The sequence below is a fragment of the Salvelinus sp. IW2-2015 genome, linkage group LG6.1 (genome assembly GCF_002910315.2).
Source record: "Salvelinus sp. IW2-2015 linkage group LG6.1, ASM291031v2, whole genome shotgun sequence".
Classification (NCBI taxonomy): Eukaryota; Metazoa; Chordata; class Actinopteri; order Salmoniformes; family Salmonidae; genus Salvelinus; species Salvelinus sp. IW2-2015.
Genome location: NC_036845.1, coordinates 1,012,146 through 1,039,550, shown reverse-complemented (window position 1 = coordinate 1,039,550; position 27,405 = coordinate 1,012,146). Strand labels below are relative to the sequence as shown.

Here is a 27,405-nt window from a genome sequence, read left to right as displayed (position 1 = left end):
TGTCGCTTTGTTCTGTGGAGAGAAATCACTGAGGACAGGGGAGAATGAACATCTATCATTTACCTCCCCACATGATTTGTTCTCTTTCAATAAACCTATTTCCTCCCCCTGATTTTCTTTGGGGTCTGTGTTATTGAAGAGTAACATCAACTGCTAACACCTATGAAACCCTGCCTGTCCTCCTCCAACACGTCACTACTTATGAAACCCTGCCTGTCCTCCTCCAACACGTCACTGCTTATGAAACCCTGCCTGTCCTCCTCCAACACGTCACTACTTATGAAACCCTGCCTGTCCTCCTCCAACACGTCACTACTTATGAAACCCTGCCTGTCCTCCTCCAACACGTCACTACTTATGAAACCCTGCCTGTCCTCCTCCAACACGTCACTGCTTATGAAACCCTGCCTGTCCTCCTCCAACACGTCACTACTTATGAAACCCTGCCTGTCCTCCTCCAACACTTCACTACTTTATGAAACCCTGCCTGTCCTCCTCCAACACGTCACTACTTATGAAAACCCTGCCTGTCCTCCTCAACACGTCACTGCTTATGAAACCCTGCCTGTCCTCCTCCAAGACATCACTGCATATGAAACCCTGCCTGTCCTCCTCCAACACGTCACTACTTATGAAACCCTGCCTGTCCTCCTCCAACACGTCACTACTTATGAAACCCTGCCTGTCCTCCTCCAACACTTCACTACTTATGAAACCCTGCCTGTCCTCCTCCACACTTCACTACTTATGAAACCCTGCATGTCCTCCTCCAAACACGTTCACCTTATGAAACCCTGCCTGTCCTCCTCCAACACGTCACTACTTATGAAACCCTGCCTGTCCTCCAACACGTCACTACTTATGAAACCCTGCCTGTCCTCTTCCAACACGGCACTGCTTATGAAACATCTATAAAATGAGAGGGATGTAGAGGCACCTTCACTACTGAGAAGAAAAACCCTGCAGAAGAAACAGTTTCAACTATCCATAAAAGATCTGAATGACATGCATTGCTTAAGTCTAGTTTGGAATGCATTTGCTTTCAGTCCAAAAACAAGTAAATCCTGACAAATACAAAAGGAATTTGGTCATTTGACAGGGACCCAAAAGTTTGATTACATGGGATTGACAGACATTACTTTTGTGTAGTCTATCACTCTCTCCCTCCTCTGTCACATCCTGTCTGTGGTCGCAGAGCTGTTGCCAGAGAAACCAATCGACCAACATCTCCACTGATCACGCTAAGCCAATAACATTGCCATGCCAGGGAGCTATGAAAGCCTGCTATAGTCAACAGAGGGAGGGGGAGAGGTGTGTGTGGTGTGTTACGTGCACTCAGACACACTCCATCTCCACCCCACTGAGGTGGTCATGATATATGGCACAAAAAAATAAATACAAAATCAGCAGACATTCTCACTGATCAGAAAGCTCTTCAAGATTGCCAGTATGCAGAAACTGGTGACTTTAGCAGAAATGCATTGAATTGATCCAACACTGCCACCCTGTGTTACAAAGTGGGCATTGCATTGAATTTATTTCTAGTAATGACTACTGCCATCATATGGAGATTAGCTGCTATGGAAGACTTGGAAGCTGCAGAATCAATGTCAGTCTATGCTGTGACTGAGCCCAGTCATAAAATGTATAAGATTGATTGGAATTTTTCAGTCAAAAAAATTGCATTCCTAATGACCAACAACTATTCAATAGACCGACTATCACAGAAACATCATTGTAACTCAAAGATGTCCAGCTGAATTAAGTGGTATATCAAATTAAAAAGAACCCTGTCAAAATAGCGAGAATAGGTTGTATTTTCAACATTCAATGTCTCTCCTGGCTCAAAGTAGATGAGATTGACCACATCACTCTTGTAAGAAACATACCGTTGAAAATTCCAAATTGTTTGTATCTCACTTACATACAGCTGACACAGTACTTACCCCACCAGGGGTCTCTACACGGTCCCCAAATCCAGAATGCACTCAAGGTAATGCACAGTATCATATCGAGCGATGGTTGCATGGAACTCACTTCCAACTCGGGTCACTCAGGCAAGCAGCAAAGTTAGTTTTTTTTTTAAACAAAGTGAGGCAACACCTCACAGCCTCTGACCCTGTATGACAGGGATCATAAACTAGATTCAGCCGTGGACCGAACTACAAATAATTTGTAGACGGCAAATTGACCACAAAAAAACATTAAAAAGTTCAAATCTTGCTTACTTTCATATTCGTCTCTATTATGTGAGGGAACACTTTGGATTACCAAAATGTAAATCACTGAGCTGATTTGCTGTTGTTTTTTTAGACTTTTATGTCCAACAATAAAAAATGCAATAACTTGGGGGTCCAAATAAAATAACCTATGTCCTAAAATCTTGTATGTATATGCTGTGTATATGTATGCAGTACAGGACCTTTTTTAGTTGTATTGTTCTTATTTAAAATGTGTTTCTCTTCCTGTCTATCAGTGTTATGTATTTTGCCACGTTTTAGGTTTTGTGTGGACCCAGGAAGAGTAACTGCTGCACCGGCTAATGGGGATCCTAATAAAATACCAAATGAACCACCACCAGACAGGTTCAAAACGGGTGCGTATCTTTATTAAGTGCTTGTAACATAAGTAACACTGTTAATAACATTTAGAATGGTGTGGTACGTGGCCAACACATGTCCTTAGGCACGCTACAGGGGTCAAAGTTGAAGGTGTGGCTAACAGAATGTCCTGAGGTTAGCCATTTTAGATCTTGCCAGGAAAGCTTCCGGCCTCTATCTGGTCGTCCCACTTGGCGACCTGCAGGAGGAAATGCGCTCATGAGGTTAAACTGTTAAACAGTGTAACTTAGTTATAACACAGTAGCTACTGTAGCCTTCATTCTGCCTTCACTKTACACCCATCCCATGCTTTCAGATCTATGAAAAGTGTCTAAGGGTAGGGGGTAGGAATCGACTTCAGACTGGAACCATGGTCARCTTTGGACTCACAACAAACAGAGGGTATAAACACTTGCAACATAGAGGTCCACACTGTATACCAACTACCACTTCAGGTAAGGACATATGAGACACAGAAGAACAGGTACATTCATAACTGTACCACTCAGTGGACATGTCAGAACAGACTGTTGGCAGAGCTGAGACATGCCGGAACTACTAAAGGATTCTATGGAATGTGRTGCTCATCAGACTGTTGGCACATTGTGAATAGTTGAGGCACTGCTAATGTGAGTGAAAGTAGGTTCTAAYGTGAGCTGATTAAAGTGATTCATCATCCATCTCTAGGGGAGGTCCAATCATTGCTGACAATACTACACAACCATGGGAAGGCAGTTAGGGGGCATTGTGTGTATGCCCACTCCTTTAGGCTCTGTTTGAATAGTTTGCCACTCTATAGCTCTGCTTAACCTTATAAAGTAGTGCCCGCACCATACTATGAGCCACAGTAGCAGCATACGTACCCAGCTCATGGGACAGATACTCTTGTAGACCCTCTGGTACCAGTCACAGGGAGCCACATCCTGGCCTTTKTCTGACAAAGCTTTGTTGCACCTGTGGAAGTCTAGAAAGAGAGGGAGGAGAGAGTTAATATTGACAGAATGAAGTGGTAAGCATTAAGACAGTTATTACAACTTTTACTGAMACTGGTGTTACGTTTCTGAACCTAAAAATCTAATAGCAAACAGCCACCACAAATGGACCCTTATCTGATGTGCTAAATGATGTCAACAGAAATCTGACACTAATTAAAACTGACAGTGGGGTCCCGTGTGGCTCAGTCGGTTGAGCACGGACGCGTGCAACGCCAAGGTTGTGGGTTTGAATCCCACGAGAGACCAATATGAAACTAAATAAATAAATGTATGCACTCACTACTGTTAGTCTGCTAAATGACTAAAATACCTACGTAAAAAGAAAAGTACACCGACAGATACATTAGGCTATCCTTACTAAACGAGTGTTGAAGACCGAAAAGATCTGGCATACCCAAGTAGTACCCTTGYCTAACGGACATATCAGTCTGTACAGACAGTTGGCTTATGATGGCGTACCTTGGCGAATAGCTGACGGACAGCCAACATTCTATCTGGTCTAATGTGAACCRATAGTGATTTAGATCACTCTGTCTGAGAAGGTGCTTCTCATGGGGCTCTTATCAACCAAAGAAGTTGGACATGCATCAATGCTTCGAGAGCAAATACCACCGTTTACAATGCACATCAACTGCAAATCATCAACAGCATGATTCTTAGTCCAGGCAAATGAGGTTAAATTGGGCTTCAGATAACAATCCTTGTTTTGTTAACCAACCCAGATCTTAATCTTTGTGAAGAAAATTGCTTGTAAGGGAACCAAGAGTGTTCAGGGTGGTAGAAGAGCCTGATGGCTAGAAGTATCCTGTCCTTGCACCATTGTGTGTGTGTGTCAGTTGGGAGGTAGAAATGAGCAGTAGACTGCTGGCAGGCCCTGGAGAAAGAGGGGGAGAGGGAGATAGAGTCTGTGTCGGGTGAGAAAAGAGAAGTAGTTGATCAGCTAGCTAACTTACCCAGATAGTTCTGAAAGCAGTTGCGGGTCTGGTTGGTGTTGGGGAAGCGKGCGTCAAAGGGAGCCGTCCTGTAGTTCTTTATCTTCTCCTCAATAACATCAGACATGCTGGCTAGCTGGCGGTCTCACTATGTCAACACTGAAACACATCGATAGGGAGCTGTCATATAATGTCATGAAACTAAACATGAGTTGTACACTAGTCTCACGAGGCCATCCTTCCAAATCTGCTCTCGTTGACTGGCCTGGGCTTCCGAAGCCAACTATACACTTGCACACAGTAGGAAATTATCTTGTTGTCATGATAATAGAATATGGAATGGACTAGTTCAGATAGGCCTATTAGCTAGCAAAATACTTATCCATGAGAGCCTGTACAGCTGTCTATTTGACTAGATCATAGCTAGCGCAATGACAACTCACAACTAGGACTAACAGACCGATAGAAAGCTTATTTATTTCACCTTTATTTAACCAGGTAGGCCAGTTGAGAACAAGTTCTCATTTACAACTACGACCTGGCCAAGACAAAGCAAAGTAGTGCGACAAAAACAACACAAAGTTACACATGGGATAAACAAACGTACAGTCCGTAACACAATAGAAAAATCTATATACAGTGTGTGCAAATGTAGTAAGATTAGGGAGGTAAGGCAATAAATAGGCCAGAGGCAAAATAATTACAATTTAGCAATTAAACACTGGAGTGATAGATGTGCAAGTAGAGACACCGGGAAGCAAAAGAGCAAAAAAATAAAAAAAATTAAGAAAAACAATATTGGGGATGAGGTAGTTGGGTGTGCTATTTACAGATGGGCTGTGTACAGGTACAGTGATCGGTAAGCTGCTCTGACAGCTGATGCTTAAAGTTAGAGAGGGAGATAGAAGTGATTTTTGCAATTTGTTCCAATCATGGGCAGCGGAGAACTGGAAGGAAAGGCGGCCAAAGGAGGAATTGGCTTTGGGGATGACCAGTGAAATATACCTGCTGGAGAGTGTGCTATGGGAGGGTGTTGCTATGGTGACCAGTGAGCTGAGATAAGGCGGGGCTTTACCAAGCAAAGACCTATAGATGACCTGGAGCCAGTGGGTTTGGCAACAAATACAGTTGAAGTCGGAAGATTACATACACTTAGGTCGGAGTCATTAAAACTTGTTTTCAACCACTTTCTTGTTAACAAACTATAGTTTTGGCAAGTAAGTTAGGACATCTACTTTCTGCACGACACAAGTAATTATTCCAACAATTGTTTACAGAAAGATTATTTCACTGTATCACAATTCCAGTGGGTCAGAAGTTTACATACACTAAGTTGACTGTGCCTTTAAACAGCTTGGAAAATTCCAGAAAATTATGTCATGGCTTTAGAAGCTTCTGATAGGCTAATTGACATCATTTGAGTAAATTGGAGGTGTACCTGTGGATATATTTCAAGGCCTACCTTCAAACTCTGTGCCTTTTTGCTTGACATCATGGGACAATCAAAAGAAATCAGCCAAGACCTCAGAAAATAAATGGTAGACCTCCACAAGTCTGGTTCATCCTTGGGAGCAATTTCCAAACGCCTGAAGGTACCACATTCATCTGTACAAACAATAGTACGCAAGTACAAACACCATGGGATCACGCAGCCATCATACCGCTCAGGAAGGAGCGTTCTGCATCCTAGAGATGAACGTACTTTGGTGCGAAAAGTGCAAATCAATCCCAGAACAACAGCAAAAGGACCTTGTGAAGATGCTGGAGGAAACAAGTACAGAAGTATCTATATCCACAGGAAAATGAGTCCTATATCGACATAACCTGAAAGGCCGCTCATCAAGGAAGTCACTGCTCCAAAACTGCCATAAAGCCAGACTACGGTTTGCAACTGCACATGGGGACAAAGATCGTACTTTTTGGAGAAATGTCCTCTGGTCTGATGAAACAAAAATAGAACTGTTTGGCCATAATGACCATCGATATGTTTGGAGGGAAAAGGGGGAGGCTTGCAAGCACCCCCCATGTTGTGGGGGTGCTTTGCTGCAGGAGGGCCTGGTGCACTTCACAAAATAGATGACTTCATGAGGCAGTAAAATTATGTGGATATATTGAAGCAACCTCAAGTCAGGAAGTTAAAGCTTGGTCGCAAATGGGTCTTCCAAATGGACAATGACCCCAAGCATACTTCCAAAGTTGTGGCAAAATGGCATAAGGACAACAAAGTCATGGTATTGGAGTGGCCATCACAAAGCCCTGACCTAAATCCTGTCAAATTTGTGGGCAGAACTGAAAAAGCGTGAGTAAGGAGGCCTACAAACCTGACTGAATTTTTATTAAGATTAAATGTCAGGAATGTCAGTAGTATAATGGGGCTTTGGTGACAAAACGGATGGCACTGTGATAGACTACATCCAATTTGCTCAGTAGAGTGTTGGAGGCTATTTTGTAAATGACATCACCGAAGTTGTAACCTTAGCTAGCTTGAATTTAGTCGTGGAAGGTGACTTATCAATCCTTATTTCCTGGTAACTAACGTTAGTTAACAAATAAGTAAACTACTTTAATGGAGATTTCTGACTAGCTAGAAAGTTAGAAATTACAGCTCACTAACCACATCGAATGAACTAATGTAGCATAGCTTGCTAGCATAGTTGGCATAGCTTCAAATGTATTTGTTGGCTTGCTTGCTGGCTAGCTTGCTACATTAGCTTGAACTCAGCTAGCTAGCCGGCTGTATATCAAAAGTGGCACGGCACACGTTATATCCAATGAATTGAAATACTTCCACACAAACAAAAAAATACCGAACCTCAGTATAATAATTGAAAGAGACAAATTCTTATGATTTTCCGGCAGTTTTACACGACCTACCTTGGACAGTTTCTTGTGTCCTCTCTCACCGGAAGACCGTAACGCAATGTATGCTGGGATGTTGGACGTTGTGAGTGGACTAGCAAGTGTAATCACCATGGTATGGGAATGAGAAAAAAGTAATCGTTTCCCAGGTTTTATGCATACTTTTTTTCCTCTATTGTCTATTAACAATGATTAGAAACAGAAATAAATTATGGGAATCACTTTGGGATATTTAAGCGATATGAAGTGTAATCACTGAATTTAGCATAATTTATTTACACTAAGAAGATCATGTCAAACATGTTGGTGATAGCCTAGTACAGTGTTTCCCAACGCCAGTCTCCCATTACCCCCAACAGCACATTTTATGCTGTAGCCCCGGACAAAAACACCTGATCCAGTCCCAAATCAAAAGCCTGATCTCAAATCAACAGGATGAAATTCCGTCCCAAATCAACAGGATGACCTCCTGTCTCAAATCAATAGCATGACCTCCTGTCCCAAATCAACAGCATTATTTATGTCTGTCCCAAAATCAACAGGATGGCCAATGCTATGAGTCATCTATTTTTACCCCTGCCTTTCAACATCTAGAAACCTCTGCAAATCTCTGTCCTCCAGCAGCGTTGTCTTGCTCATAAAAGTTGCTCACACATTTGTAAGCAATGTAGGCTGTGAGAAGAACTTGTTTGTTTTGTTTTTCGAAAATACAGGGCCCACAGTACCAGGCCAAAATGGACATTGTGATAAAGCTTTGCCCAGGCTAAAAAAGATCCCCCGCAACTGTGTCAGTATGTCTAACAATAGTAAAGATAAATAGCTTCTAACTTGTATCTGTTCCCAAAGAAAAGAGAGAGGAGAACAAGGAAGAGAATACTGTGTAGGCCCACACCTGAACTGTGCCAAGTGTAAAGTGTCATTCTTTTAGTTGACAGTTATTCCAACGAAAACCAACAGAGGGTTATCTACCTGGAAAAGGGGATGAGTTGTCACCCTTGCGTCAAAAGCAAACATAACAAAGAAACTCCATGACGCAAAGGAGTGTTCACAGGTTGCTGTCACCCGTCCATCCCTGTCTGTGAGCACCTCTCCAAACCAAAGACCTCCGGGTGTCTGGACGAGCTCACTACCTACTCAGTGGAAGTACACTGTGTGGTTTGGAACACTGTCTCATTTCGAAGGAAGCGTCTAGTTTTTGTGTGTTTTGGTAGTACCTGTAATAGCCTATAACTTCAGTTGCATAGTTTCAAGATTTATTGTACATTTATTAACACATTGTAAGAATGGATGTCTACATGCATCCCTTCCACTATATATGTTATTATAGTGGAAGGGATGTATGTAGCCTTAGCCAACTGGTTCAGATATTATGATGAATCCAATGTAACTTTCTCTCTTTCTCCTTTTCTTGCTCCCCCTCTCTCCCTGCCTGTCCTCTCTTTTCCTGTCACCATCTTCCTGTTGTAGACAAGGTCAGAGGTCACAGGTGTCCCTCTTTCTCTGACTTCCTGTCTCACTGTTTCCTTCTTCCTCTTTTCAGCAAAAACCTGCTGCTCAAATGATGTCCTTTTCTAGAAAACATTATAGGCCTGTTTCTTGATGTACTACAATGAAATTTGTTGGACTATCAAAGAGCTGAACTCTGGACTACACTTAAAAAGCAACATTCCTGTGGACAACTAGACAAAGGGTATACGTTCTGACTGACTGCTATCATTTTTATCCTGGGAGCATAAACCTATTTTCTCTGAGTGGCTTTGTTAAAGTAATTAGTTGTCCAAATTAATCACAGATTCTCACTGCCCCCCAGCCCCCGCCCCCACCCAATTTTCTCCGTACCCAACCCCAGCGCTCCAAAGCATCCTAATGCCAAAGGCAATGGTCTAACGGAATCCGACCAGTGTCCACGAGTGTGCATGTGTGCTTGAGGGAGACAGGGGAATGCTGGATTAACCCCTCCCCCATTCTCTATTCCTAGTCTTATCTCTTTATAGTGTGTATGTACAGTATATACAGTATGTCCAGGGAGGGTACAAGGAGCCAGCAAGTGTGTGCATCACAAAATAATCTCCCCATTTCCTCTCTCTCTCTCTCTCAGGATATAGGTGTTGTCCAGCGTGAAGGAAGGAAATTCTGTCACTTAGAACAATGGGCCTGTTTCTCTATCTATAGACCCACAGAGGCAGATGAAAGAGGAGAGAAGGAGCCTGTATACCAGCATTGACTGTGTAGCAAGGACAGAACAGATGAAGACAGCAAGAAAACGAGAAGAAAGTGAGAAAATATGTTCTGCATTTGTAAAAAGAGGAATATATTGATGAAGGAGAAACGTGTTCGAGAGAAAGAGAGATACCTGTGGCGCAGATAGACGTTTTGAAAATGGAGTTTTTGTCTTGGGAAAAAGGAAAATACGAAGTTGTTTTTTAACAATTTTATTTTTTTCTGTTAGAAGGACTAATAAAACACTTATACGAAGAGGGAACTGCAGTCGTTCTCAGTAAGTGTACTTTCAAGTACGCTTTATTGTAGAGGGCATATTGTGTGCATTGGTTCATCGTACTTTTCCATGAGATTTTTAAGGTTTTGGAGCTGTCATCAATGATAAGCTGTTAGAGGTCACAATATTGATCATTTTCCACAGGTAAAATGTTGCTGATAAGTTTTTGCTGTTTCTTTTGCAACATTGCATTATAGAAAGTTTAATTTAAAAAATAACAATGAAAAAAATATTATTTGGGTTCAACTTTGAACGTTCTAAGAAAAAAAAAATTGCACATCTAATTTTTAGAAGAGTAGAAGCTGTCCCTAAGCACAGTTTTGCCCTCCCAAAACTCTACATTGCCACCATTACGAGTAATTCATTTACTCCGTAGTTGAAGGGCTGATGCGGACAGACATGTAGTGACCTTAAGAGTGGGGATTTCCCTTTCAACACGACAGCTGTACTTCTGAGGCCTGTAAACACAGCTCCTGTTTGGATAAGGAGAGAATGACCACACATTCAACTTAGAGTACGCTTTGTGACAAGCTGTAATGTTACAGTGCTGTAGAATTTGAGATGATTTGAGCCAAGGTGTAACCTATCTACCGTTTTCAAAATAATATTTATTTTTTTACCAAATGGGGGGCAACAATAGCATTTCCACAGCCAAATTCCTTGGTGTGTAACAATGGAACACTTCCACAAGGAATCCGGAGGATCTCAAACTATTCATGATGATGACCTTAAAACTATTCATGATGATGATGTCATTATTTGGACAAGTTTAGGATTAATCACCCCAGTTGGGTTGTTTGGAGGAAAAGGTCAGTCTTCCTCCCCTGATGATTTAACCTTTGATTTTTGTCCAATATATCAAGGGCTCTTTCAGGCCCTCATGAATAGAAATGTTTGCGTAACAGGCTATCAGGGTCACACACATCTTAATTAATTAACTCAAAGATTATGAACATTTGATCTGTGTTCTTTGAGTTCTCACATTACACAATACCTTTCTCTCTCTCTCTCTTTGGTTCTCAGATGGATCAGATGGAGGGGACTGACAGTCCTCGCTTCAGGAAGCTCCATTTCCCTGTGGGTCTGTGGATCAACTCTCCCAGGAAACACTTTGCCAAGCTGGGGGGCCGCTGGCCCAGCGCCGTCTCTGTCAAGTCAGTCTCTCTGCTACCTATGTACAGTACCTCAATGTCACTTAGTCCAATGTTGATTCTCAATGATTTTGTTCTAGTCCAGCAGTAACACATCTGACTCAACTAATCAACTTATCACACATCAACCCAGGTCTCTTAACTCGGTTGGTCTTTCAGTCTGTTTGTCTGTCACACATCAACCCAGGTCTCTTAACTCGGTTGGTCTTTCTGTCTGTGTCTGTCTGCCGACTCGCTGTTTTTTCAGTTTGTTCTGTATTCAGTTTGTTTATCTTTCAGTCCTCCTCACTATATCTCCAGCCACAGTCAAGTTAAGTGTCTGACATGTTTTTGCATACAATAAATTAACCAAGAGAACAGCTCGTTATGGACTGATTTGATTGTATGGTCATGTGTCACATGTCATGCAGTGTTCCTTGAATCCTGTGACCGTTTTCTAGCAGTTAATATTGTCTATGTTCAGTTCTGTCAACCATAACTCACAGCTGACATCCCCTACTCCCCCTCTCTCTCTTTCTTTCCCCCTCCTCTCCTTCTCTCTCACTAGGTCCACCACCAGCTCTGATGCAGCGTCCCTCCACGAGGCCCCCTCTGCCCCTTCCTCGTCCCTCTCCATCTCCACCCCCTCCCTCGCTCCCCCATCCCCCTCYCCCTCTCCGGCCTTCCTCCGGCCCCGTCCAGCCGGGCCCCAGTCCCGCACCAAGCGTCTTTCCCACCTCTTCCTGAGGGGGCGCTCCAACAGTGATCGAGACAAGGCCATAGGAGAGAAGGAGAGGGAGGTGTGGGCCCACTCTGCTGCCCCTTCCTCCCACCACTACCTGCCCCCTGCCTCCTCCACAGCCCCAGGCCTCATCAAGATCTATGGGGATGCTCTGTCTAGTGGGGCTAACTACCGCTCTTTACTGGCCACCTCCCACTCTACAGCCAAACAGCTCATCGCCCAGGTCATCACCCGCTATACGGAGAGAGAGAGGGAGGAGACGGRCGATGCAGGTAAGAGGCAGAAAGAGAGAGAGAGTACAGACYGAGTACAGTACAGGGATTCATGTAAGAGAGGCGTGAAAGTWCAGATAAACATGGGATTARATTATTGTATGATTACCACACAATAACTATTATAGCCAAAAGCTTTGGGACTTTCAGTATGTAGCCTATTCCTGCCATAGCAGAAGGACGGGAAATGACAGTAACTGTAGAGAAAGGGCCAGTGGCTTACTGGTWTTCATATTSCTTGTTGACACATATCATTGCACCATGAAGTCAGGCACCTAGCCAGAATTGTTCCAGTAAATAAACCACAGCTGTGAACACCTCAATTGAGCAATAATGTCCASTTTATGCAAGTCATATTCATAGGAAAAATAATTAGCCTGGTCGCCCTGCCTCCCTCTCCTAGCCCTRCAGAAACACAGCCCGGAAGACTTCCTGTTGTGTGATGTCATTGGAAAGCCCATCCAGCAACCRGATGGAGCCGTCCAATGGGAGACAGAGTGTCGTAGGGGCGTGGCAGAATGGGAATGCCCRCTGCTATTGGTGGACATGTGGCGGCCCAAGGATGGGTTTGAACGCCGCTTTGAGATCCAGAGACGGGACGACTACGAAAAAGAGGAGAGGGAGAAAGAGAAGGAGCGAGAGAGGGAAGGAGAGAACCACACAGGTAAAAGGACAATATAGTGTCTCTAGATGACCAGCTCTTACAKCTGGGGTTTCCTWCAGTCATCCAGTGAAAAGTGTAGTTTCTTTGTTTTTAATGATATGTCTGGATGTCGTGGTAACAGGTGTACGTTGGAGGCGGAGCCGCATACAGTCGGGGGGCGGGGCTGAGGARGGCGAGCGAGGTCATCGAGGACGGAACTCGGAMCTCAGGAGGAGCATCAGCGACATGAACCTCAGCCTGAGGCGTCGCCAAGGAAACCAYGTYGGCAATGACCCCCGTCGCTCCGGAAACCACCCTAACAACAGTGCAGGACTCCAGGACAGGAAGAACATTGTGAGCATGATAGCTCCATTGGAGCACGGAGAGGTGAGGATGAGAGGATGTTTCAACACATATTGCAACATGATAGCAACAGGKCAACCCCACCTAATCTCAGCAGTGCAGCAGTCTGACCATAAAGACTCCTCCCTCTGTCTTAGATGATGAGGTCAAAGGTCAGAGACGAGGTGGAGCGGAGGAACAAAGCAGACAAGGCAGTAGAGGAGGAGAAAGACTACTCAGCCTGCGACCTGGAAGTGATGTCACAGAGCCTGATCCTCCCGCCCACGGACCGACCCTACTTCCTGTTGCTGCAGGGCTACGACCAGAGCAAGGTTAGACCTGCACCTCCCAGATGATCACACACACACACACCCTGAACATGACATCATACCTGCATTCCCCTAATCGCCACATACCATCACTGTTTCCAACCCTTCCCCAGCCTCTCCCATTCAACCCTGAGCACAAAACAGACTTACAGCAACACAATACCTTTGGAGACACACAAAACCCCACTGTGTACATCACTCCATCTCTCACAGTGACCTCACACAGGTCTTCATTGTAGCAAACTGTGACACACTTCATWCCTTATCTCCTGACCTCCGCACAACTTAAGATCTCCAAGATGTCYCCTTATCATAACCATGKCCTTCGGATGATAACAGACTCCCTTCTCTCTTTCTTTCTTTATTTCCTTCTTCCGTTCTCCTCTGTGTGTGTTTTCTGTGTTTTCTACAGGACTTTGTTTTGTACATCATGGCAGGGCACACACACGTGTTTGGGCGGAAGCCAACGATGAGGGAGAGAGAGAAGGACAGAGAAAGGGAGAGGAAGGGGAAGAGGCCTCTGAAGGTGGAAACGTTCCTCTCTGCTCCAGACATGCTGGCCAGGCACCTGTTGGTCAGGAGAGACTCAGCCGTACCCGACGCTCCCTCTGGGCAAGGTAGGCCGGGTCCACAAACAACCCTAGTCCTAAATCCTGGCCCCACTCCTGTGATGTTTGCAGACCTGAACAAACAGAAAAGTGCCTGCAAAATAGGGAGCCTTTTCCATATGTGCTTACATCTATCCAAAGAAGTAACAATTCCTTACTACACGTTGACACCTGATTTTACAGTATTTCCCTGTCCACAATCAACCTCTAGAGATCCTACCACTAGACACTTCTTGATACCCCCTTATATATGGTTAGAAAACTGTCATACCTTTTTATAAGCAGTTTATGAGCAGAACTTCAATTATAATGTTACTAGTTAATCAACCTATTTTCTCTCTCCCCCCAGCTCTGATGCGTCCCTTCAGAGGAGGAGTTGTCACACACAACGGAGAAGCTCTCTACCGGGAGGCGGTGCTTAAACCTGGGGACGTGATTGGCATAGGAGGTCATTTTCTCTTCCTGTATCGTGACCCCCGCGTGACCCCGGCCCCTCCGCTGGTATTGGTGCTGCCTTGGCAAGCCGACGTTCCCTCCACCTGCTGCCTCTCGGGATTGGTGGACAGACAGGAAGCGTTGAGGCAGTACCTGGGGTCCACTGAGGCTCTGCTGCGGTTCCAGCCCCGCCACACTGACGCTCTACTACAGGTGAGAGAAGAAAGACCCCTGTGTCTGTTAGTTACACCACTGTGTCTGCTACCTGTCTGCAACAGATTAGAGTAGAGAACTGTGTTATATAAGTAGGGGGAGGTACCTGAAACTTAAAGTATCTATTGTTACCACATATATTACTTTMTTGGTTGATAACGGGTACATATGAGCTGAAACAGGACTATACATTTAAAGCAACTGTTTCTCCATCAGGAGATAATCTCTAAGAACTCCTCTCCAGACTCAGAGGGCGGGCCTTTAGCCCCAGCCTTTCTCCTGTCAATCATGATTGACCACGCCTCCAAACACCTGGATCCCGYCCTCACRCCTMAGTTGCTGCTGAAAGCAGCCAATCAGATCAAAGGGATYGTTTGGGTGAGTTCATTTGAAARACTRTCTAGGATCATCTCAGTTGTAATAACGCTAACTAGCCATAGCTCAGTCAAGACTGACAGAGAAAGATACACAGCAGATAAAATAGGATTGTAAAGGGTTATAAAGCCAGCCCCAGACTGACATGTCTTTCTCTGAAACACTGTAGGCTGTGAACAGGGATTCATTTAGACACAGACAGACAGACAGACCAGACCAGACCAGACCAGACCAGACCAGACCAGACCAGACCAGACAGACAGACAGACAGACAGACAGACAGACAGACAGACAGACAGACAGACAGACAGACAGACAGACAGACAGACAGATGGATGCCTGTCACTGTAGATGAACAGAACAGGGGATGAGCTGATGTCACTTCCTTCTGGAAACTGTGTTGTAATTGTCCTGGTGGCCTGTCCAGACTTTGTAATCCCCCCCTTTTCCTCCTCTGCCACTAAGCCGAGACGTGTCTCTCCTCTCATGTCTCTTTCCTCTCCAACTCTTTTTACAGGATAACATTAAGGAATTCGGGGATAAGCATCCCACGCAAAAGTAAGATCATTTCTGCTCAACGTCATATTTCAGCTGTTTCCTGTGTTTGGAACTTCCCTTAGGGCTGTATTAGGGGGAATCAAGAGCACTRATTGTCCAGCTTGTGTGTCTGTAAATAATGTGTTGAACATGCAGATACTATTTAGCATTATGCAAGGATTCATGATTAAAATATGTGACGTTTACACAAAGTATAAACTGTWTATGATACTGATAAACTAATACTGTACACAAATATCTATTAACATTAATGTTCATTTAGCAGATGTTATACCAAGCAAATAGCAGTTAACAGATGTAATCAGATGTAGTGGGACCCTGGGTCACACTTTATTTGGATAGTCTGGATTGTCCATCTGTAGATGCYCTACATATGGTCATATTATCAACAAACTATCTGTTGATAAGTAACTGCATGCTAAGGTTTGGGTTAAGTTTAGAATAAGGTCTAGGATAAAGGTTAAGTTGAGGGTTGGGTTAAGGGTTAGGGTTAGTAGACAGTTTGTTGAAATGTTACTGATAGTCTGTAGAGCAACTATGCAAATATAGTGTTACTGAACACAGTCACTGCACGCTCATTAAAATAGATCAAGGACTTGCTGTAACTCCTTGAGATAGATGAATAGATAGTGACAACAACTTCTATAACACTGTGTGTGTTCTGGTCTGCCCAGTTCCACAGAGCAGGAGGTTGAACTGAGTGCGCCCAGTGCACAGAAGCTGTCCTCTGACCTTCGACCTCTGATGTTCTGGATGTCCAATGCCACAGAGCTCCTCAACTTCTTCCAGGTCAAAGCTGAGGCCATGGAGAGAGACTGGGAGTTTGAGGGTGAGACACCCGTGTCATAAGAGTCTTTTTCCTCTTGATCAATGCAGATCACCATCGATCATCTGCCAAAAAGCTTCGTTCTCCAAGAAAAGCATTTTGTCATATTAACCTTGTCTCTCTTTTTGACGTCACACGGCCGTTGTATCTTTGTGTCTCCCTGTCTTCCTCTTCCTGTGTGACATTCCTGCTATCATMATTTAGCCCCACAGTAGTCAAAACAAGTTAGTTTCGTCATTGAGAAAGTGAAATATATTTTTGATTGTTCTACAATAACAGTAGTTATATGACAGTAGTTAGAAGTTAATGCATATATATCTACCCTCAGCTCCTGGTGACCCAGTGTTGTCAGCTGACCTGGACACCTGCTCCGAGGCCCTGGCGCAGCTTGATGACGTGATAATGCACACCTTCCAACAGTGCGTGTACCACCTCACAAAGGTGAGGGAGGTTGAGTTACCTCACACTCAAGACACAATCCAGTTACCGTACATAATTATATCCCGATCACTACATGAATTCATCTCTCTCTGTCGCTCTGTCTCTGTCAGACGCTGTACTCCCTCCTCCCAGCTCTCCTGGACAACAACCCTTTCTCCAGCCTGGAGAAAGAGAAGGAGAGAGATGAGGCAAGGGAGATGGATGGGGGTGAGGGTGGTGGAGGGGAGGGAGAGGGGGATGACGTGTCCTCCCTCCCCCCTACGGTGGCTGGGCTGGTGGAGGTGTACCGCTGCTCCCTGATGCTGTCCCGGGAGGCCTGCCTCTCCCCCCCACTCACCTCCCAAACCTTCGGCTACCTCTTCTTCTTCACCAACACCTCCCTGCTCAACACACTGCTGGAGAGAGGTGAGAGGGCAGGGGTCATACTGGGGCCCAAGGTCAGGGGTTGGTCTGAGGAAGCTGCAGTCATAAGCTAAGTGGGTTCCACATTACACATGCAGAAATTGCTTTCCGCTACACAAGCCATTGTTTGTGCACGAACCATTTAGTGTAGAGGTCATAAGGGGATGAGCGCTACCAAGCACAGCGAGACAGAGAATCTGGGTGCGGCTCTGAAATAACTAGAACTTTCCAACCCTGGTTCAGATGTGCACTAACACACACACACACACACTCCCTCTCTTTCTGTCTCTTCTTCCTCTTCTCTCTCTTTCTGTCTCCCTCCACCCTCTCTCCCTCCCTCTCTCAGATGGTCTGTTCTCCTGGTCTAGAGCGGTCCAGATCCGTACAAACCTGGACCTGGTTCTGGACTGGCTGCAGGGCGCGGGACTTGGAGATATCGCCTCTGAGTTCCTGAAGAAGCTGTCCGTCACAGTCAATTTCCTGTGCGTCCCTAAGACCCGCCTCATCCAGGTAAAAATAATGCTGGTTTAGCCAGTTAACAATCAGTCGATTTAGCAAGATAATGACCCAAAACAAAACATTCTGGATAAAGAATCATGTTWTGGTCTCGTTGTTTTTGTTGTTGTGTTGTTCTTCCTCTAAACCTATTTGACTTATCACACATCCACCCCTAGCCCCTACCTCTAGACACTTCCTGATGCCTTCTCCTAAAGCTGATTGGATCAGATAGGTATAAACTGTATGATAACCGCTCTAGGAAGCTAGATAGACACGTTTTTCCATTAATTTGTTCACAGCCATTTAGTTATTTTCAGATATAAGGGGTAATCTAGAGGTGACAAGGGGCTAGGGGTAGATTTCAGATTTGGCATCCCATCTCAGTTGTAGACATTGCTGATATCGTCCACTTTTCCTCCTTCTCTGTTTTGTTGCTCATTGGTTGTTCACTTGTCTCTCCCCCGCCAGTCATCCTGGGCCAGCCTACAGGAGGACCACGCCTTGCTAAGCCCCACCCAGCTGTACCATCTGCTGACCCATTACAAGCTGGGACCGGCCAGAGCCCCACCGGCCTCCTGGGCCCCTCCCCCTGGGACGGAGCTCAGTGGTGGTGAGACACGAGAGGGGAGGAGTTGGGAGTCCTGGAGGGTCATTATGTAGGAGCTAATGCTGCATTCATAACCAAGTGGGAAGGTAGTATTTACCATATACGACWGGGAAAAWATCCRTGTGAACWSTCCTCCAACTAGTAATTACTAGTGGGAAACTCGTCTATCATCCCTAAGCTCTGACTTCTCCTACATTCTGACCTCTGACATCACCTACTAAGAAATAGACTTCTATAACAGCATTTTCAGTAGTTAAATGTAACAACAAAACATGTATTATAAATAGCAATCTATTAATATGGTTTTTGAACACTATAATTTGTTTACAAGCATGATAGCTCTACTTTTAGATTATGGTTAGAAGACTCTTGGCTAGACCCTAGACCCACTCCAATTTGCATACAGCTCCAACAGATCCACAGATGATGCAGTCTCTATTGCACTCAACACTGCCCTTTCCCACCTGGACAAAAGGAACACCTATGTGAGAATGCTATTCATTGACTACAGCTCAGCGTTCAACACCATAGTGCCCACAAAGCTCATCAACAAGATAAGGACCCTGGGACTGAACCCCTCCCTCTGCAACTGGATCCTGGACTTCTGGACAGGCCGCCCCCAGGTGGTAAGGGAAAGTAACAACAAATCCGCCACGCTGATCCTCAACACAGGGGCCCCTCAGGGGTGCGTGCTCAGCCCCCTCCTGTACTCCCTGTTCACTCATGGCTGCACTGCCAGGCACGACTCCGGCAAATTTAATGATGGTGTTGATGACACAACAGTGGCAGGCCTGATCACCGACAACAACGAGACAGCCTATAGGGAGGAGGTCATAGACCTGGCCGTGTGGTGCCAGGACAACAACCTATCCCTCAACGTGATCAAGACAAATGAGATGATTGTGGACTACAGGAAAAAGAGGACCGAGCACGCCCCCATTCTCATCGACGGGGCTGCAGTGGAGCAGGTTGAGAGCTTCAAGTTCCTTGGTGTCCACATCACCAACAAACTAACATGATCCAAGCACACCAAGACAGTTGTGAAGAGGGCACGACAAAACCTATTCCCCCTCAGGAGACTGAAAAGATTTGGCATGGGATCCTCAAAGGGTTCTACAGCTGCACCATCGAGAGCATCCTGACAGGTTGCATCACTGCCTGGTATGGCAACTGCTCGGCCTCCGACCGCAAGGCACTACAGAGGGTAGTGCGACCGGCCCAGTACATCACTGGGGCCAAGCTTCCTGCCATCCAGGACCTCTATACCAGGCGGTGTCAGAGGAAGGCCCTAAAAATTGTCAAAGACTCCAGCCACCCTAGTCATAGACTGTTCTCTCTGCTACCACACGGTAAGCAGTACCGTAGCGCCAAGTCTAAGTCCAAGAGACTTCTAAACAGCTTCTACCCCCAGGCCATAACACTCCTGAACATCTAGTCAAAGGGCTACCCAGACTATTTGCACCCCCCTCCCCCCCTTCCCCTCTCCACACCACTGCCACTCTCTGTTGTCATCTATCCATAGTCACTTTAATAACTCTACCTACATGTACATACTACCTCAACTAACCTAACCGGTGCCCCTGCACATTGACTCTGTACTCCCTTTATATATTGTTATTTATATACTGCTGCTCTTTAATTACTTGTTACTTTTATCTCTTATTCTTATCCATATTTTTTTTAACTGCGCTGTTGGTTAGGGGCTCATAAGTAAACATTTCACTGTAAGGTCTACACCTGTTGTATTCGGCGCATGTGACAAAAATTTGATTTGATTTGGTTGATGAAGCTTGTTGGCCATTAGCCAATCGGTGTTTCTCAATGATTTTAAAGCATGTGAACGCATCTAACTGGTATTTACGACTTCACAACTTCCAACTTGGTTATGAACACAACATTAGATACAACTGCAAACTTGAGATAAGTAGAATGTTCATGTAAATTATGCATTGATGTCAATTAGAAAATGTTTGATCTCAAGTCAGGATTCAGCCCTTAGACGTTCCGAACATTGTAAGTACACATGTATAGAAGGGGTATGATTTCTTCCTAAGAATCTCAGACCACTAAATATCTATTCATGCTTTTCTGTCCAAGACATCTTCGAAAGTTTCCTGGACCACCCCCCTCTCATCCTGCCAAATGAGACACCTCAGCTGGACCTCTCCCAGCCAATCCCCAGCCCCGAGCTACAAAAGGAAGTGACACGCCTGCGCAACTTCCTGTGGGGACTCGACCAAGATGAGCTGCCAGCCAATCAGAGGACCAGGCTGTGAGCGCTGGAAAGTTAATCTCTGGGTAGAAGCTACCCTTAGGCACAGTTCTAGGATCCGTTCACCATCCGCTTTAACCATGAAGGGGGAAAGACACAAAACTGACCCTTGATCAGCATCTAGGGGCAACCTCATCCATCTCAGGCAACTTTGATATTAACACTATATTGAACCCTCTATCGTAAGGCAGATGCAATGGATAGGAATGGCAACTGGTGTGAGGAATGGCAACTGGTGTGAGGAATGGCAACTGTCAAAAGAAAGTCATAACACAATGTAATAGTTATCTAACCGTAAGACAATACAAACTGTTTCTTTTACTGTTCTAAACACTCTTTAATTTTGTAACACATTGCCTGAATGCAGTGGTTGCCTGAAAAAGAAAAGTCCTGCAAAATGAGCATAAATTAATGGTATGACAATGTTATTATGTAGAATATAATCCTGTAGGTCCTTTATACTGGATGGATGGATGCTGCACAGAATATTCTCATATAAAGATATAGTAAATGTGTATTGCACAGAACATTAGATTGTATACAAAGTAAACACTAACTAATGAAGGAAACTGTTTTACCTTGTGATTTTATTTTTAACTGTCTCATATTATAAATAAAATGTTGTACCTCTATGATCTGTCCATAGTGTGTTTCTTTGTTATGGCTGTTTTGTCCTTGTTTTGTTTAACTTTGATTGTACCAACTAACTCAACAGCTAGACAGGGTCTGGAAAGGTGAATGTCCGACTCATTTTGTACCCGGGTGCCACAATGAAAGTACCACAAGGTGGCGACAGTCAACCCCTGGAATGATGACTCAACAGTTATAGACTATGGAATTAGCGGGGGTCCTGTCAATCAACCGAATTTCCGAAATATAATATTTCCTGTGTGATTAATAGGTTATTCCAACATAACATAACATAGCGCACGATGGTGCTTCCATGGCTTAGGAAGCAGATGACGACCACACTGATGATGATGCTGGCTGTGCAAGGTGAACTGTCTGAGGGGTCAGAGAGAATGACTCCAATGCAGTGGGTAAGATTTTTCATTTCCTCTCTGTGCGGTGATGAACACACGCTGAACAGTCTAATCAGTTTGTTCCTTTTTTTCATTAATGCGCCATACCGATAGTTGGTCTCATAAATGTCCAGTAGCTCGTTTAAGTGAAATTAGCGCGCGGTTTTCGTGGACGGGCAGCAGACGGGTGATGTCAGACAGTGTGGCGTGAGTAACATCTGTTTGTGTGACGGCCTGCGACCGTCTCATAAACCATGTTACTGTAAGTAACCTAACTATTTGTTGTCACTCAGTAGACTCATGCCGAATTTCGAAATAAACAAAGTAGCCTACGTCCCCATAATAGCCTAGTGAGAGTGGAAAAAGTAGTCTGCAATTTATCTTTCTTCTTCAGTTTTGGAGCATCCTCAATTCCCACGACTTAATGAAGTGGTATTTAGCTCAATCTCAAGAAGATGTGCGTGTTTTTTCCTATATGCTTTGGTGGTAGCCAAACCTCTTCCTTTCTTCCAGTCAACAACTTTGGCTCAACGTTTTTTATGGTAAAAAGGCCGAAAACAGTCGTGAGAGAAAGGGCTTACACATATCGTCCCGTCTCCAATTCTAACTGGGGTCCTGTCTCTGTCTTACTCGGCAGTTATCAGAAAACATGCACGCGTAGCTTGTGAATCATTTCTTAAGAGACCCTGTGGTTACATTTATCAATAAGTGACTTTGTAATCTCTCTCATTGAAACTCAATGCGGTGTATGAGTGAGAGTGAGTGAGAATGTGTGTCTGTGTGTGCAAATTTGTACTTTCAGTAATTTAACCCAGATGTATGGAAATAGATCTGGAGGGAGAGTTACCGCACTGTGCTGATTGTGTAATATTGGTGTCCCAGTTTATATGCTCTACAGTTAACCTCTCTGATCCCTGTCTGAGTTTGAATGTGTGTCATGTCTAAGGTTTGGTCATTAGTCTGTGTGTGACACACACTCACACATTCATATATGCACACTGACACACACACACACACATACACACATCACACCAGTAGCTACACATTCAGCCGAATTGATATGTGCGTACATTCTGTCATATGGATGTAAATAGACATACAGGGAGAACTATCTTCTCTTTCTCCTTTTCTCCCTCTCTTACTCTTTCTCTCTCATACTCTCACACACACACCTCTGTCCCCAGGTGCAGAGTTCCACACCTGTTGGAGAGTTTCTCTGTAATTAGCTCAGGACAATTATCATTGGTGGGAGAAGGGGGGCAAGGGAAGGGGGGCGAAGACAATGGACCAGTTATTCTCTCCCTATCATCTCCCTCCTTCCTTCTCTCTCTCTTCTGTCGAGTAATGAAAGATTCTTCCACTCTTCAAAGGGACAGGGTTTCCTACATAACAGCTGAGTCAGAAGAGAACAGAATGGATAGAGAAAGAGAGATAGAGAGGGAGAGACGACTAAGCAAGGGAGAGACGACTAAGCAGACCAATGTAGTGTTAGTACTAGAGCCACAGTGATTTTCCTTATTGTGAAACGCATCAGAGTCAGTCTCAAGAAGCAGAGAAAGTGTCTGTGTCATGTAGTGTGAACCGGTTTCACGATGGCTATCATTTGAGGTTGGCAGTATTGTGACTCTCACACACTTACAGTAAATGTTACACAGTTCCAGTCTCCAGGGGCCAGTACTGACGCTGATAGCCTCTCAGCTAACACTCCACTTCAATCCTCTCTCATCACTGCTAAGTGACATATAGAGAATGGACTGTTTTGTATTTGGAGTCCAGGGAAATTCCAGTTGCTGTACATTTGGTGATAGAGGCTGAGGTGAATTGGGTAAGAGGGAGGATTGGTGTTCATATACTTTCTCAGTAGCTTGGTACAGGAGCTATAGTTCTACCTCTTCTATCCCAGTAGCTTGGTACATGAGTCATAGTTCTACCTCTTCTATCCCAGTGGCTTGGTACAGGAGTTATAGTTACACCTCTTCTTTCTCAGTAGCTTGGTACAAGAGCTATAGTTCTACCTCTTCTATCCCAGTGGCTTGGTACAGGAGTTATAGTTCTACCTCTTCTATCCCAGTAGCTTTTGTACAGGATTATAAGTTTACTCTTCGTAATACATGCTTGTAGCAGGAGTTATAGTTTCTACCTCTTTATCCGAGTAGCTTGTACAGAAGTTATAGTTTCTGACCTTCTATCCAGTAGCTTGGTACAAGGAGTAATAGTTTACTCTTCTATCTCATAGTTGGTAAGGAGTTCATGTTTCTCTTCTATCTCCGTAAGCTTGGTAAGGAGCTTATTTACTCTTCTATGTCCCATAGTTGGTACAGGAGGTTATAGTTCTACCTCTCATCAAGTAGCTTGGACATGGAGTTTAGTTCTACATGCTGTCTATCTCAGTATGGCGTTGGTAAGGAGGTTATTTCTACGTCTTTTCTCAGGTAGCTTGTGCAGGAGTTATAGTTTTACTCGTTACAGACTTGCAGTTTATCTATCTCTACGTTAGCTGGTGTGCAGGAGTTATAGTTCTACTCTTCTATCTCATAGTGGTGCAACGAAGTTATATGTTCTTACCTCGTTCTATCTCAGTGAGCTTGGTAACAGGAGTTATGAGTTCTACCTCTCTATCCAGTAGCTTGGTACAGGATGTTTATATCTAGGTTACGGATATATTCACTCTCCTATCTCAGTAGCTTGGTACAGGGTTTATAGTTCTACCTCTCTTTATCTCAGTTGCTTGGTACGGAGTATAGTTCTACCTCTTTATATCATAACTTGGTACAGAAGTTATAGTTCTAACCTCTTTATCCCAGTAGCGTTGTACAGGAGGTTATAGTTTCTACCTCTTTATCGCCAGTAGCTTGGTACAGGAGTTATAGTTTTCTACCTCTTTCTATCTCAGTTAGCTGGGTAGGAGCTCTAGTCTATCGTTTCTTCCCAGTAGGCTTGGGTACAGGCGTCTATGTAGTTGACTACTTCTTTTTCTCCTTACTGTATGTTTGGCAACAACGACAAATTAACGACTCTGCTCAGGGTTTCTGGAGCTTTGTTTGACAGGCGTTATGTAAACCAGCTGACGCGGTTTAGATAGGTGGGTGTGTGAGTTTTAATAGGCCAGGCTTGTTAAAGTGCTGGAGGAGCTGGCGATGTTGCTGCTGTGCCACTCCTGAACTTTACTTTTCAAACTCCGTTCAAGTGAATTAACCCCCGGGAAGCTTTGACAATCAAGACAACTGAGGGGGAGCCAGGGGCATGGGGGAATGGGATACCTAGTCAGTTGCACAACTGAATGCWTTCAACCGAATGTGTCTTCCACATTTGGCCCAACCTCTCTGATCGACGTCCATGTCATCAGCGCCCGGGGAGAAGCTGTTGTTGGGGGTTAACTGCCTTRCTCAAGGGCAGAACGGCAGATTTTGTCTCCTTGCCGGCTCTGGGATTTGAACAAGCGACCTATCGGTTACTGGCCGAACGATCTTAACCGCTAGCATACCTGCAGCCCCCACAGGGAGGGAGAGAGACGGTGTGTGTGTATATATAGGAGTGTGTGTGTGCGTTCTCCTTCACGCCAGGGCTTTATGTGGCCGTGAAGGCCTTCTCTGGGCCTCTCCATGGGCTGTGACAGCCAGGGGTTCAGTCAGGGGTGCAGGGATAGCCCCCGGGGTTGACCTGAACAACACCCTCTCCTCTTGGAATGAGATGCTATCGCGGTGCGGTCGACTCACCCCCTCTCTACCCCTCACCTCCAATGTGCCGAATCAGTGGAAGAGAAACTCAACGAATATCCCTGACACCACACACACTCACACACGCAAGCACACACACACGCGCACGCACACGCACGCACGCACACGCACACACACACACGGAAAAAAGCCTGTTTGGAGCGAATATGAGAGCAAATATTATTCTTCCTGAGCGTTACCACGATGAGCACCTCTGACCTGGCAGTGAAAGTTCTGAAACAAAAAGACCAAAGACTTTTTCTGCTCCTTCAAACGAGTGCTACATAAAATAAACACGGCCATCAGATCACCAGTCTGTGAACATGGGGCAGCGTTACCCCGCGCCGCCCGCCTGCCCGCCCAGCCTACTGCTCTATGGGAGTTAAGTGTGTCCGCTCAGTCAACACCATGACGCAAAATGGAACAAGCCTCCGACAGAAGCCCCGGGGCTGACGGAATAAGGCCCCTGCCCACAGCCCCCCAAGCCCCTGAGAAAGGGAGAAAAAGAGAGGAACGGGTAGAGGGGGAAGACGAGAGGAGGGGTGCCGACATTTTAGGAAAAGACCACCAGGCCACCAGGCCCCAGTCTGCAGCACTGACCCCCTCCCAAATACACACATAACCTTCCAGAGAGCCAACGGCAGGACAGACAGCCGACAGAGAGAGAGAGAGCACGAGAGAGAGAGAGAGAGAACGGGAGAGAGAACGGGAGAGAGCAGGAAAGAGAGAGAGAGAGAGAGAGAGATCAGGAGAAAGAGAGAGATCAGGAGAAAGAGAGAGATCAGGAGAAAGAGAGAGAGCAGGAGAAAGAGAGAGAGAGAGTGCAGGGCAGCAGGGTGGTTGGTGGCTGGAGCCGCCTGGGAGACTGTGGGGCTTAGCTGGCTAGCCAGGCTAACAGTGGGCAGCCTCAGCCTGTAGGAGCTGACCTCACAGGGGTTCTTTATAAGCTGTGTGTGTGTGCGTGTGTGCGTGTGCGTGCGTGCGTGTGTGTGTATGTGTGCATGTGTGAGCTGACGTAACCTGCTGCGTACAGGAGAAAACACATTTGTCCCCTGGGGAGACCTGGGCTTCTCTTCTGCCCCAACCATAACCTCAGAGAGATTCCAAACACACTCACACATATAATTCCACACACACAGAGATTTATACACARACTAACCCTCCTTGTCCATCTCTAACCTCATACACAGATTCCACCCTCCAAGTACCTCATAGAGGGCTTCTGATTCCACACCCTCCGTCCTGTTCTAATCCAATAAACTCTCATAATACATGGCTTCTGCTTACTGATACACTATTAGAGGAATCATTCATTGTTGTACCAGATACAACACATTAGGGGATTGGCTGCTTTACTGCCACATGACATGATGAACTCAGGGAAATCTGGGCTAAGGCCAGATGTGAGTTTTACTAACACACATAGCAACATACGCATATTGCAAACATACACACACACACAGGCGACACACCAACGTCAGATACAATCAATAGGCAGCAGATCACCTTCTATTGCTTCTAGGGTAAATAGTGTATGAAACTCCTCCCAACACCATTTCTCATCATATCATCATATATAGACTACTGTAAGTACATATCATATATAGACTACTGTACGTACATATCTATATAGACTACTGTACAGTACATATCATATATAGACTATGTACAGTACATATCATATTAGACTACTGTACAGTACATATATAAATATAGACTGTATACAGTACATATCATATATAGCCTACTGTACAGTACATATCATATATAGACTACTGTACAGTACATATCTTATATAGACTATGTACAGTACTATCAATATTAGACTACTGTACAGTAACATATCATATTATAGACTAATATACAGTAATATCATATATAGACTACTATACAGTACATATCATATATTTGTTTTATTCACCTTTATTTAACCAGGTAGGGCAAGTTGAGAACAAGTTCTCATTTACGACTGCGACCTGGCAAGATAACGAAAGCAGTTCGACACATACAACAACACAGAGTTACACATGGAATAAACAAACATACAGTCAATAATAACAGTAGAAAAAAATAAGTATATACAATGTGAGC

General features: G+C 44.7%; 2 protein-coding genes across 3 annotated transcripts; one reads left to right on the top strand and one right to left on the bottom strand.

Moving 5' to 3' along the window:
• Positions 1–2,586: 2,586 nt before the first annotated feature.
• LOC111964839 (cytochrome c oxidase subunit 6B1-like) lies at positions 2,587–23,358 on the bottom strand. 2 transcript variants are annotated; one of them, XM_070443872.1, is made up of 4 exons: positions 23,349–23,358; positions 4,549–4,688; positions 3,464–3,564; positions 2,587–2,799 (listed from the first exon to the last, which is right to left on the bottom strand). In XM_070443872.1, the coding sequence occupies exons 2-4, from the start codon at positions 4,652–4,654 to the stop codon at positions 2,746–2,748; spliced, it is 261 nt and encodes an 86-aa protein (XP_070299973.1). In that variant the 5' UTR covers positions 4,655–4,688; positions 23,349–23,358; the 3' UTR covers positions 2,587–2,745. The 2 variants fall into 2 exon arrangements, with proteins under 2 accessions (XP_070299973.1, XP_023844434.1); XM_023988666.1 differs by lacking the exon at positions 23,349–23,358 and adding an exon at positions 7,402–7,493 and having other exon boundaries at positions 4,549–4,686.
• rasip1 (Ras interacting protein 1) lies at positions 9,583–21,018 on the top strand. Its single transcript, XM_023988667.2, has 16 exons — positions 9,583–9,883; positions 10,907–11,037; positions 11,582–12,027; positions 12,431–12,691; positions 12,813–13,057; positions 13,171–13,344; positions 13,754–13,958; positions 14,299–14,597; positions 14,814–14,975; positions 15,490–15,530; positions 16,205–16,359; positions 16,685–16,797; positions 16,908–17,202; positions 17,546–17,709; positions 18,166–18,307; positions 20,402–21,018. The coding sequence occupies exons 2-16, from the start codon at positions 10,907–10,909 to the stop codon at positions 20,578–20,580; spliced, it is 3,012 nt and encodes a 1,003-aa protein (XP_023844435.1). The 5' UTR covers positions 9,583–9,883; the 3' UTR covers positions 20,581–21,018.
• Positions 23,359–27,405: the final 4,047 nt, after the last annotated feature.